At 47.8% G+C, this 14,113-nt stretch overlaps 1 protein-coding gene across 4 annotated transcripts in view; it reads left to right on the top strand.

Moving 5' to 3' along the window:
- Positions 1-14,113, top strand: part of SAMSN1 (SAM domain, SH3 domain and nuclear localization signals 1) — a 155,505-nt gene that overhangs the window by 88,643 nt on the left and 52,749 nt on the right. For all 4 annotated transcript variants that reach the window (XM_063956344.1, XM_063956345.1, XM_063956346.1 and 1 more), the window contains 5 exons: positions 3,113-3,262; positions 4,259-4,394; positions 8,581-8,732; positions 10,985-11,191; positions 12,171-12,321. In XM_063956344.1, coding sequence (XP_063812414.1) covers positions 3,113-3,262; positions 4,259-4,394; positions 8,581-8,732; positions 10,985-11,191; positions 12,171-12,321 — 796 coding nt within the window. The remainder of the gene's footprint in view (positions 1-3,112; positions 3,263-4,258; positions 4,395-8,580; positions 8,733-10,984; positions 11,192-12,170; positions 12,322-14,113) is intronic.

Here is a 14,113-nt window from a genome sequence, read left to right as displayed (position 1 = left end):
CCCCCACATCTGCCCCCCCCTCCACCCGCATCATCTACACACACACTCCCCCATCCGCAGTCCTCCCTGCACCCGCTACATTCTGTACATCGTGCCCTGCAGGTGCTGTTCACGCCGTCGCAAGGGGCTGCGCCTCCTTCACCATCGCACGCCCTTTCATTGTGCAATATTTAACCACTAACAAAGGAATGCAGGTAATACTCCATATAACACAAATATTGAACCCGAGAAAGGCATGCAAGGGTTAAGGGGGCGTAGCCCCTTGCAACGGTGTGAAGAGCGCCCGTAGGGCGCGATGAAGCACCTAGTGTATATATATATATATATATATACAAACAAATAGTAAACCACAGCACTCGCCACCCCAGAAGCGGGGTGCAGTGTCCGCACTCGCCACTAATAGGGTGGGGTGCATGTAACCCATGGCCACCTACTCAAAAATATAGAAACAGAAAGTTCAGCACTCACCAAAATGAGCTCACTTATCCTCACAACATCTATGGATAAATGAATAAATGATGGGGGTTTAGTTAGTGAATTGGCCAATGCACGGAAGCCTGCACACCGCTTGCCAAGGTACCCCACCTTCATGCAGGTCCTACACTATCACAATCATTTCATCAATGCCACTCTAATAATCGGCATTGAAACGTTGAGGGCACCCAGCATTTTTCTTATTTATGTGACTGTGCAGGTCTGCAGGACATATGCATGTATGTATAACACATATTTATTTTTCTTTTCTTTTCACACAGCACACACACCTTCATACATACATACAAACATGCATACATACTCACACACTCACAAGCAAACACATACACAAGCGCGCACACAAACATACATACATAAACATACACACACAAACTTCAACCTTACATTTTATACATACCGGGCTGGGGCTTAAAGAGCAGGCGGGCGGCACTACGAGGATGGAGGGAGCTGCTGTGGTCGAGCATGCCCAGCCAGCAGCTCCCTCCAGACTTTCTCTGTGCAGAGAGCTACGGAGCTCTTTGATACTGCAGCTTCGCGATTGCGAACGCGGTTGCGGCTTTTATTGAGACGGAGACACAGCTGTCTCCGTCTCTAAAATTAAATGTTCGGCTCAGGGGGGGTTTCCAGGTACTTGGAACCCCCCCCCCCCTGCGTGCGCCACTGTCCATCTCCGGGGGTGGCAAAGACCACAGCGGGCATCACGGACACATGGGCCTCCCACGGTGATGCTGGCTGGGGCTGCGGTGTGTGTGCCGGGGGGGGCGCGGGGCTGGGTCACAGCTGGTGACTGGCCGGGCTCTCCTCCTCGAATGTCGCAGCCGCTGCTGAGTGGTTTAGATGGGGTGCAGAGGCAGATGCCCGGGCATCGCTTCCTGGTAACCGTCACCTCCCCCGAAGCCTCCCCTGCCCGCCCTCTCCCAGTCCTACCCCGCCCTCCCCGGGGCACCACAGCCTGCACTGCAGACATCAGGCCAGAGGGGATGAGTAGTGAGAGGAGGACTCTGATAACATTTGGGAACTGGGAGGGTAATGTCATGTGGGGGCAGGTGTGAGGAGGACTCCAGGGTAATGTCATGGTATCCTGTGGGCGGGCTCAGCCGCCCTCCTAAACCCAGCACAGGAGTCGGGAACCGCGGGGAGGCCGACGCGTCCGGCCTTGAAGATAGCGGAGAGGTATTTTGCCAGATTTGTGACTCTATGACTGAGGCTCCGCCCAGCGTTATCCACACAGTCACAGAGTCACAGATCTGGGCTAATATACAGTTGTGCTCATAAGTTTACATACCCTAGCAGAATTTGTGATTTTCTGGCCATTTGTCAGAGAATATGAATGATAACTCACAAACTTTTCTTTCACTCATGATTAGTGGTTGGGTGAAGCCATTTATTGTCAAACAACTGTGTTTACTCTTTTGAAATCACAATGACAACAGAAACTACCCAAATCAGCCTGTTCTCATTGCACTGCAGGAGTAAGTCCTGGGCTGCGCACTGCTGCACAAAATGGATTTTCGCAGCTTGGCGTACACATAAGATCGCACACTTGCACGGCGAATAAACACTCCCCCTGGAGGCGGCGACTATATGAACGCAGGACAACAAAATTAACAGCACAGCCATTAGGTCTGAATCACCCCCTAAGTGAGGTGAGAGCCCATTTTGCAGTCTCGGTCCAAGCCCCTCTCTAGTCGGCAGCGCAAGGGAGTAGATTCCAGCGCTGCACCAGAACCTACTGCCCACACACAGGTCACCCGGAAAAAGGCGCAACAGCCATTTTCCTGGTGATTTTTCTACTGTGCATGCACTGGGAAAATGGGCATATGATCTTTTCCCGGTAACTTGTGTAGCGCCGGAGAGGTAAGTATTGAAGAAAATGGGTGCAGATTGTCCAGTGTGAAACCAGGGGCACGTGTGCACTGCACACCCTGCACCAATTATAGATACACAACTGCCCACTACATAAAAGGACTTCAGTTCTAGATCCGCTCAGAGTTGCTGAAGATTAGGGGGCTGATTCTGAGTTGGGAGTTTCAGACCTTCTGAAGAGGACAAATGGAAATGTTGCCCATAGCAAACAATCAGGTTCTAGCTATCTAGCACAAAATGATAGAATCTGATTGGTTGCTATAGGCAATTTGTCATTTTTAGAAAGTTTGATGACTCTCCCCATTAAGCATCAACTACGAACCCTGCCTTATATCAACCAATGTTGGTCCCCAACCTCAATAATGTTCCTGTGGCTGAATGGATACGAAGCCCCATGGGTGTGGTATAATAGATAGACAGTGTCTAGTTCGTCAATAGATAGACACCGCATGTTAGACAGTCAAAAGGTCGACAGGGTCAAAAGGTCGACATGAAAAAAGCAGACAGTGCAAAAGGTCAACAGGGTCAAAAGGTCGACACAAAAATGGTCAACATAAAAAAAGGTATGGGCAGCAGACTGGCACAAAGCCGGAGTCTACTGCACTCCCAGAGAGGAGGGGAGTGCACGGAGCCTGCACTTAAACCTCCCCTGGAAACATCTTCCTCTTTGGAAACATCTTCCTCTTTAGAACACCTGATAAATCCCGCCTCCCTGTTTGACCTGAGCAATAAACATTCTTTACCTACACAGATTGGTGATACAGAGAGCGTGTGTGAGGGAGGAGCTACAGACGGCGACAAGATGCCAAACAATGCCGGAAGTCTGACAAAGAAGATGAAAGCCATATCTCTGACTATGCGGAAAAAGATGGGGAAAAAGTACATCAAGGCTCTGGCCGAGGTACAGATATGATTCATTATTGGTTTTGCTTTTTATGTAATTTTAATGTAGGTTTTTGTCCATTATGCATGGCGCTACAGAACCAGTGGTGCACTGACGTAAAAGCTAATAATAGATGATGATAAAGGAGGACACATGACAGCTACTTCTATTACTGCAGTAGAACAAAATGGCTGCCCAACGCTGGTAATGCTCTACTTGGAATTTGCTTAGTACGTCTGCAGATCTCATTCCCTATTTTTAGCAAACAATAATGCAATGGGAAATTAAACAATGGGGGTCATTCCGAGTTGTTCGCTCGCAAGCTGCTTTTAGCAGCATTGCACACGCTAGGCCGCCGCCCTCTGGGAGTGAATCTTAGCTTATCAAAATTGCGAACGAAAGATTAGCAGAATTGCGAATAGACACTTCTTAGCAGTTTCTGAGTAGCTCGAGACTTATTCTGCATCTGCGATCAGTTCAGTCAGTTTCGTTCCTGGTTTGATGTCACAAACACACCCAGCGTTCGCCCAGACACTCCTCCGTTTCTCCAGACACTCCCGCGTTTTTCCCAGAAACGGTAGCGTTTTTTCACACACACCCATAAAACGGCCAGTTTCCGCCCAGAAACACCCACTTCCTGTCAATCACATTACGATCACCAGAACGAGGAAAAAACCTTGTAATGCCGTGAGTAAAATTCCTAACTGCATAGCAAATTTACTTGGCGCAGTCGCACTGCGGACATTGCGCATGCGCATTAGCAACTAATCGCTCCGTTGCGAAAAAAAAATAACGAGCGAACAACTCGGAATGACCCCCTATGAGTATCTTCTCCTTGTCAGAGTCTTGCTTAAATGCTCCTCCATTGCGTTCTTGAACGTAACCAATTACTACTTAACACTTTGTACCGAAAAAGTTTATAGCAACCACCGAGGTTGGATGCAGTGACGGCTGTCTCAAATAATTCACTTGCTAAACTGGAATTTTATTACGGTCTATTATCTTTTTATTTAGAGTGAAGATGGCGATGGGGTTTTTTCTTCCAGAGACTATGACACCACAGGTGGAGGCGCCACTGAGAAAGTCACGCTCAGAGCTAGTGAATCCGTAGAAAGTCTTTACAGTCTCAACAGCGGTCAGAGTTCATCTAGTAAGTATCCATAAAAATGCTTTCAGTTGGGGGCCCATCAAATAAGTCATTTCTAGGTGTAATAATGCACGTTTCATCTTACAAATGTCTTGTGAGACTCCACCAGCGACAGATTGTAGATCTTGGTATCTCTCCAAGATCAGAATAATCTCATTTAGTAGAAGTAAGGTGGCGGCAACTTGATGCAGGAGAAATATAATTCATGGGCGTTAAACCAGGGAGAAGAGGCTTTTTTCCAGCGCTTTTACAATTGCCTTTGAAAAGTGGAGAAATTTATATATTTTTGCAAAGCACTAAATACAATTTATATTTGACATTTCTTTGCGCAGTGAAGTAGTTGGCGTTCAATACACTTTAAAAATGAGACACATATGTCAATTGTCAGAACAAGAAATGTATGTCCTTCCTCCATTATTAAGCTACACAAAATTCTAAATTCAGTATTGTCTGTATTGTGAGCCAAAACTCTCACAGAACATGCTCTTAGCCTCCTGCCAAGTAGGGTTTACCCAAGAGGTGAATTGCACTATCGGTACATAGGGAAACAGGGGTTCGATATCTGTCAGCAGTGAAGGTGTAGACTGCTTTGGCAAGCGTACTCCTGGGAAAGTAGGCGTGGCCTTACACATAATGCCCACAATAGTTCTCCTTACACATAATGCCCACAATAGTTCTCCTTACACATAATGCCCACAATAGTTCTCCTTACACATAATGCCCACAATAGTTCTCCTTACACATAATGCCCACAATAGTTCTCCTTACACATAATGCCCACAATAGTTCTCCTTACATATAATGGCCACAGTAATAGCTGCTTACACATACTGCCCCCAGTAATGCCCATAGTAGTAGTGCCATTTACACATCATTTCCCCAGTAGTGCCAGATACAGATGTGTCCTCACACATCTTTGCACGGGATGCGAACGCATCGTGTGCTGCTTATAGTGGCGTAGCATTCTTTAGCTGGAGTCTGCGTATGCATATTCCTGCTACTCCGTCGCGGGAATGCATTCAATGCAACAGAAGGCAACGGGGAGTTGTGTGCCCGCAGCCCGTACTAATATGCAGTTTCTCCCGGTGCGATCGTGGGAGCGTTCATCCCGCTTGCAGTAGCAACATAATAGCCTGTTGGCTCTCCGTTACGCTGCGATGCACAATGCCCCGCCACTAGGCTATTTAAAGCAAAGATGTGTGAGAACAGATATGTACACATAAAGCCCTCAGTATAGTGCCAGATACACATAATGCCCCCAGTATCGTGAAAGATACACATAATGGCCCTCATTCCGAGTTGTTCGCTCGCAAGGCGAATGTAGCAGAGTTACACACGCTAAGCCGCCGCCTACTGGGAGTGAATCTTAGCTTCTTAAAATTGCGACCGACGTACGCGCAATATTGCGATTACAAACGAGTTAGCAGTTTCAGAGTAGCTCCAGACTTACTCTGCCTGTGCGATCATTTCAGTGCTTGTCGTTCCTGGTTGACGTCACAAACACACCCAGCGTTCGCCCAGGCACTCCCACCGTTTCCCCGGCCACTCCTGCGTTTTTTCCGGAAACGGTAGCGTTTTCAGCCACACGCCCCTGAAACGCCGTGTATCCGCCCAGTAACACCCATTTCCTGTCAATCACATTACGATCGCCGGAGCGAAGAAAAAGCCGTGAGTAAAAATACTTTCTTCATAGTAAAGTTACTTGGCGCAGTCGCAGTGCGAACATTGCGCATGCGTACTAAGCGGATTTTCACTGCGATGCGATGAAAAATACCGAGTGAACAACTCGGAATGAGGGCCAATGCCCCCAGTATAGTGCCAGCAGGGCACTCACAACCACTACAGGACAGGTCCCATACACACTCCTACACACCACCAGTCCAGGTCCTGGGTCCGCTCCACACCGCAGCACAGCCATTCCTCTCACCCAAATCACCGCCCTGAGCCATCTGCTGTGCACTATTTAACTTAAAATAGGGATTTCCCCCAAGTTTTTAACTGCTCAAAGGTTGAAAAATTTGCGGTAAAGCCTATGGAGAATTGTTGTGGGTCCGTTTTTGCGAACAATTGAATACCCCCTGTAATGTCAACTTAGTTAAAATGCTTTAACACATGACATGTGTCAGCATTGGTCAACATACCACTGTCAACATAATAACTGTCGACGTCTTCACTGTGCACTGAATGCCTCCCTCTCCTGGAACTGCAGCTCTCCAAGGCCATAGCCCCTGGCATATTTAGCTGGTCATTAGTGCTAACCACTCAGCAAAGAATTCCCACAATCTACAGCTCCTCCCATGAGAAAGTATAACATGTTGCTACCCTACAAAGGACCACATCTTGCTCTGAACTGGCAGTTGTGCTGCGGGTTTGCTGATTATCACTTTCACATATAACACTTTTGCTCCAATTAGATTCATTTATTATAGCGCGTATCACAGCAAGAAGAAATGCTTTGCCCATCCCGGCGAAGATTAAGAAGCAAAATGATAACTCACGCCAGAGGTTCTCAAACGCGGTCCTCAAGGCACCCCAACGGTCCAGGCTTTAAGTTTATCCATGTTTGGCCACAAGTGACTTAATTAGTACCTCAGTCAATTGGATTTAACCATCTGTGCTGAGCCATGGATATACTTAAAACCTGGACCGTTGGGGTGTCTTGAGGACTGTGTTTGAGAACCTCTGGCTCACGCAATGCATTACTTCTGGGATTCGGGCCTGGCATGCTTGATACACATGTGCAGCCATCGGGTATATATACGCATGCGCAAGTATAGGCTGATGGGGAGGGATCCAAAAGATCTTCTTGCGAAAACATTGGTAATAATGTAGCCTATAGGCTAAATATGGCATTAGCTGGGATGCGGTTATGTGACTAGCGGTCGGGAGACAGCTGTTCACTATACCGATGCCGGGATCCCGACCGGTGACCAGCCCAATGGTCGGCATGCCAACCAACAGGGACTATTCCCACTCGTGGGTGTCCGCGACACCCGTAGAGAGGGAACAGAACCTGTGGCGCTCGCCCCCTCCCCCACTGGCCATCAAACATGGCCATCTCCCAACCGCCGATCACACAAACCCAACCCCATTAGCTAATGGGGCCAAGCTCAGATAAGCTAAATTGGGCATTATTGCAGACGTATACAAAGTAAAGCTATGGGGCCTGCTGCTGTGAGCACTAATGCAAATTTAAGAACAAAGCCTCTCACAGCTGCCAGATATTGTTATATTGTTAAAATAAGTCAGGTTTTATTTATTGTTAGCCCTATGGACTGTAAGTTTGCAAGCAGGGCCCTTTTACCTCTATGTCTGTCTGTTATTACCCATTCTCTTATACCCCTTTCAGACATGCTCCAAATTCCTGGGATTTTGCACATGAACGCGCATCAACCCGGGAATTTGGTATGTCTGAAAGGCACCGACCCGGGAACGTGATCCGGGTCACCAACCCTGCAACTGACCAGGGTTTTTCCCGGACTCAAGTCCCGGGAAAACAACCCGGCTTAGGTCTGAAAGATGCTCCCAGGTCGCACCTGATTGGCAAGGCTGCCTGGAGGAGGCTGGAGTGAAGAGGGGGCGTGCGCCGGCTGCTGTAGTTCGTGCTGCTGTGAGTAGTTGAAGCAGCCGGCGTTGGAGTGAGTGAGAGTGTGTGTGTGTGTGTGTATATGAATTTGGCATGTGTGTGTATATTACATGTATGTGTGTGTTTTCAGTGTGACATGTGTATGTGTAAGATGTGTGTGTAAATGTACGAGTGTGACGTCTGTGTGTGTGTATATAAGACATGTGACATGAGAGTAGCCTGGTCTGACCTGGCTGCCAGGGCAGACCAGGCTTATGTCTGAAAGGGGTTGACCCGGGAATGTGAAAGGGGGTCCCAGCAAAAACACAGGATTTTTCAGAGGTGAAAGTCTCGGGTCTGAAGCAGGGAAATTCCCGGGTCCTATGTCTGAAAGGGGTATAACTGAGCTTGATCCCAACTGCAAAACACTATAGAATATGCTGGCGCTATACAAATAAATGTTAATGATAATACTTGTTAGCTAATGTCCTTCTACCATTATAATCTGAATTTAACCCATAACACCACTTAAATTCCCTGAAACAATTTCGATAAAGAATATACAATTATTTTGTCATTGTAAAAGCAAAACAATGTATAATTAGTTGAACACTTTATTTGTAGGTGGAGTGACGAGTTGCTCCGATGGAACCAGCAACAGGGATAGTTTTAGATTTGATGACGACATACCCTATACCGGACCCTTTTGTGGCCGAGCAACAGTCCATACTGACTTTACTCCTAGCCCGTATGACACAGAGTCACTCAAAATCAAGGTAATTCGCTATGTGCAAATTAGAGCTTCTTAATTCCTGCCTTCACTGTTCTCCCAGGGACACGCTAGCACTGCATTTACATTATATATTTGCTAATAGCATTGTAAATAGCATTCTGTGGTCACTGTAGTCTTCCACAATGTGTTTAACTCTGGTAAAGCATATGGGTAGACAGACCTAGGTGCTGTTGGCAAAAAGCTTTTCTTATAATGCAAATAGACTGCTGCTATAACGTGCTTGGGCATGGTGACCAGGGCCGTAAAGAGATTGCCCAGGCCCCAGTAAAGTCCAGGGTGTGGCTTAATCACGGAGGTGTGGCCACATCCCCTTTTTAAAAAATAAATAAATACAAATATGAACTATTTGTGTGCTGCATAGCGATGTGAGCGCCACAGCAGATCCAGGAAGGGGGGCACGATCTGTATGATCACTAACTCCCCCTGCAGGCAGAGGAAACTGCTGCAGTCAGTGGCAGCAGTATCTCTAGACCCACCGCAGCCCAACCACGTGTGCTGGCCTAGGGACAGAGATTGTGGCTGGCAGACAGGTAAAAGGAGGGTGACAGGAGAGCACGGATCGGGGCCCCTGCTGGATCCCTCCACCAAACCCAGGCCCGGGTAATTAGTACCCGCTCTCCACTCCCTCTTGGCGCCACTGATGGTGACACAAGAAACATAACCACAGTTACATGCATTGTTCTATCATTAAAAGTGCCAGCATTGTATGCCTTGATAATAAGGTACTTATACAGATGTGTCCTCATGCATTATTGCTGCAGTCACGCCAGACCGCCCCTCTCGGTGCGTCAGGTCCCAGCAGACTCTGCTAGCGTCACCATCTTGTTTGCATCTTTTTTTTTTGCTGAAAATGCGTCTTAGTCGCAATGTGATGTGGCTAGGACCACTGCGCTGATTAATGTGATATGCTCTGGTAGGTGGCAGCCAGATTGGCACAACAGAGGGACGTGGCATCGGTATACACAGGTGCAGGGGCTTGGAGGCGCGATTGTATAAACAAGCACAGCCCCCTGCTATACAGAGCCCAGATTAGCGCCATTGTAAAGTGGGGGGCGGGGCTATGATGACGCAATTCAGCAAGATTCGTGTCATCAGCTCCCCCTGGACCGCCCAGCGAACCGCTGCGGGGGGGTGTGAGCGGCTACAGGGGGGGGGGTGAGCAATTGCGAGGGGAAAGTGCAGGCGGGTGGAGGCTGGCTCCGAGACTTGCCCTCTTTTCTGGGTGGCCGGGTGTACCTACCAGATTTTGGAGAACCTCCTGGCTGTTCCGGGAGAGTAGACAAGTATGCTCAGAATCAGCCCAGTTATACTCAGTTGGCCGAAAGTGTGCTGTATATGGTGTACCAGTGTTCACTACATGTACATCATACTCCAAATGCGCCAGCTGTGGTATCATTGATTTCTCATTCACATTATACATAACATCCATGTTGGAGCCTAGAGCCAGGAGCCTTGACCAAATGGCAAGGTTGGGGTCATTTGTTGTGTGCCTTCCCCAGTGCCAGGCGGCTGCAGACTCCCCAGGGATTAATATTTGTGGGCGGCTGAGCCAGATGTCTCCTCTTCTGGACTGGCGCCTCTGGTGAGTGCCATTAGTGCCAACTGGTAGTTACGGCCGTGGGTAGCATCTACAGTGGCAGTACTTCATTAAGTCATTTATATTTAACTTATATGAGGAAAAAAATCAATCAAATAAAATACAAGCAAATGCCAAATTAACAGACATCACTGCCATAAGTCACCACAAAATAGTCGCCAGGGCTGTTTCATTCACTTTGGGTATAGCAGAACACTGTAACAGGAAACAAGTCATCATTTTTGGTGTCTCTTATGCTTCAATACAGCACAAATGATTTGACATTTTCTTGCAATCATCTAGATTGTGTATCATGCGTCACATTTTCTAGATTCTCTTTATTGCCTAGTACTGGATACATACTCCCAACTGTCCCGATTCCTGATGCAGATTCAGTGCAGGGAAGTGAGCGGGGGGGGGGGGGGGGGGGCTACCCAGCTGCTCATGAGTGCTGGGCATTCCCCCACAATGCTGAAAAGAGTGTCACACCGTGAGACAATACCCCTCCCACCTGAGGCCATGCCCCCTTTCCAGGTCGCACGCACTTATGGTGTGCAAGGGTCCCGATCTAGAGGAAGGGAAAGTTGGGAAGTATGTAAATAGGCTTTCTCTCTCTCTGGAAAACAGCTATTCTGATGTTTACTTCATGTGTCCTTTAGAAAGGAGATGTCATAGATATTATCTACAAGACACCCATGGGCATCTGGACTGGCATGTTGAATAACAAAGTTGGGAACTTTAAGTTTATATATGTGGACATTATTTCTGAAGAGGAAATCCCACCCACAAAGAGGATACCGAGAAGGAAAAGTAAGCGGCCGAGGCCGAAAACGCTGCAGGAACTCCTGGAAAGGTTCAATCTGCAGGTGAGTGGCGCCTCATCCTATCGGAGTACACTTACCAACGCTTCAAATGACCAAAGAAGGACACTTACAGTATCTGGATAAACAAACGCACATCAGGGTTTATGTAATAACCTGCTAGACGCAGGCAGGCACGAAGCCTTTTAAATGATTGCTGAGTTACAAATACAGGGTAGACTCGCTGAATTTGATTGGTTGCTATGGACAACTACAGGCTACTGTTTCATACATCTCCCCCCATGTAATGTGCTTATAACCATAATGACTAAATTATTTTCATATATTTAAAAAAATAGAAAAATGTGGTATAACGAGAAACAAAGGTTTAATTAACGCTGACAGCATCTGAATTCGATTCTAACGTTCACAGGGGGTGATTCCGAGTTGTTCGCTCGCTAGCTGCTTTTAGCAGCATTGCACACGCTAAGCCGCCGCCCCCCCGGAGTATATCTTAGCTTAGCAGAAGTGCGAACGAAAGATTAGCAGAATTGCGAATAGAAATTTCTTAGCAGTTTCTGAGTAGCTCCAGACTTACTCAGCCATTGCGACCAGCTCAGTCCTTTTCGTTCCTGGTTTGACGTCACAAACACACCCAGCGTTTGCCCAACCACTACCCCGTTTCTCCAGCCACTCCTGCGTTTTACAACTGGAACGCCTGCGTTTTTCCGCACACTCCCATAAAACGGCCAGTTTTTGCCCAGAAACACCCACTTCCTGTCAATCACACTCCGATCAGCACAGCGATGAAAAAGCTTTGTTATGCCGTGAGTAAAATACCTAACTTTTGTGTAAAATAACTAAGCGCATGCACTCTGCGAACCTTGCGCATGCGCAGTAAGCGACTAATCGCAGTATAGCGAAAACGGCAACGAGCGAACAACTCGGAATTACCCCCACTATTTCTGCCATTGCGAGGACTTCTGTAGCCAGTTTGCAGTGAGTACTTGGATGATATATTCATTAAAGACTTTTTATCCCACAGGATTACATGTCAAGCCTGTTGCTGAATGGCTATGAGACACTGGAAGACCTAAAGGACATAAAAGAGAGTCATCTTTGTGAGCTTAATATTACAAACCCCGAGGAAAGAATGAGGCTACTGGTTGCCATAGAGAACTTACAAGATTCTGACTGTGAGTTTCACTTCATTCTCTCACGCAGCATTACTTTACACACCCGCCACATCCTGCAAACCCACACCTGCTAGCAGGGGTGTAGTATGGTATGCCGGTGGCCGGGCTCCCGGCGGCCAGCACCTGCACCGGAATCCCGACCGCCGGCATACCGACAGCTGGGCGAGCGCAAATGAGCCCCTTGTGGCAGCGCCGTAACTAGGTGTGTGCAGAAGGGGCATTGCCCACAGCGCACACCTAGTTAGAGCGCATATTCCCCCTGCGCTCCCACTGCCTGTCCGCCAGCGCGTGGTGAGCCAGCTCAAGACTGTCACCCGCGCTGGCTGGTCAGTTGTGCTGTTGTGACCTCAGAGGCGACGAGACCAGCGTGAGGACGGAGATTAGCTGTAAGGCAGCGCTGTGGCGCGTACAGCGCTAAAAGTGACGCTTTTATCAGGCGCTGGGGTTCTAATTAAGAGCAGGACTGGGCCAGTAATCTTTCACTGCGTCTGGTGCCCAGCCCCAAGGAGGAGTCAGATCAAAGGTACGTGAACGAAGCTCTCCCTCCTCTACCCCCCCCCCCCCCCCCTTCATCTCTCTTCCTCTCCCATTCACTGCCATCCCCTCTGGATAGTAATGTGTAAAAAGGGGACGCTGTCTGCCGTAATGTGTAAAATAGGGGACGCTGTCTGCCGTAATGTGTAAAATAGGGGACGCTGTCTGCCGTAATGTGTAAAATAGGGGACGCTGTCTGCTGAAATGTGTAAAAAGGGGACGCTGTTTGCCGTAATGTGTAAAAAGGGGACGCTGTCTGCCGTAATATATATAAAAGGGGACGCTGTCTACCGTAATGTGTAAAAAAGGGGACGCTGTCTGCCGTAATGTGTAAAATAGGGGACGCTGTCTGCCATAAAGTTTAAAATAGGGGACGCTGTCTGCCGTAATGTGTAAAAAGGGGACGCTGTCTGCCGTAATGTGAAAAAGGGGCACTACCCGGTGTAGTGGCGCTACTGTGCGGCGTAATTTGAATAATGGAGACTACTGTGCACCATTGTAGGAATTGGTATTATTTTGTGGCCACACCCCTTTCCCGTGAAGCCACGCCCCTATATTTTTTGCACGCGCCTACAGCGCGCACCGCCGCCAGTTTACGTTTGGGGGGGGGGCGCCGATGCCATTTCTTGCACACAGCGCTAAAATGTCTAGTTACGGCACTGCCTTGTGGGCACGGTGGCGCGCCTCGCTATCTATTCTCCCTCCAGGGGCTCGTGGACCCCCAAGAGGGCTTAAAGGTGTCGGTATGCCGCGTGTCGGGATTCCGGCGCCGGTATACTGTGCGCCGGGATCCCAACAGCCGGCAAACTGAAGACCACCCGTTAGCAGATCTTTTAATCTACAATTAAGCTGATTTGCATGTTATGTTAGAGCTCACTATCAAATAGTGGCTACGCTGAAGTTGCACCCCAGTGGATGACTTTTTTTTTTTTTTTTTTTTCAAAACAATGTTTATTGAAGAAAGGTAGAGATAGATGTACAAAATTCCATGTCTGGATTCATAGTGGAGAGGTACAAATAACAGAAATACGAGGTAGGTCAGGGTCATACAATAAAGTCTCGGTATGTGGAAAATACATGCATAATTACATATAGTACATGTAAGAATTTGGTAATAAATGATATCTATAGGATATATTCCACTCCTATTGTCTAGGGTTACCATTTTGCTTAGTGAAATGTGAGATCTGGTATTAAAGAGACATGAAGGTATCTAGTGGAAGTAAAGACTTGTAATAAACCTCAGTATCTGACCATA

The sequence above is a fragment of the Pseudophryne corroboree genome, chromosome 2 (genome assembly GCF_028390025.1).
Source record: "Pseudophryne corroboree isolate aPseCor3 chromosome 2, aPseCor3.hap2, whole genome shotgun sequence".
Classification (NCBI taxonomy): Eukaryota; Metazoa; Chordata; class Amphibia; order Anura; family Myobatrachidae; genus Pseudophryne; species Pseudophryne corroboree.
The sequence above is the reverse complement of the archived record's forward strand: the minus strand, read 5'-3'. Positions and strand labels throughout refer to the sequence as shown.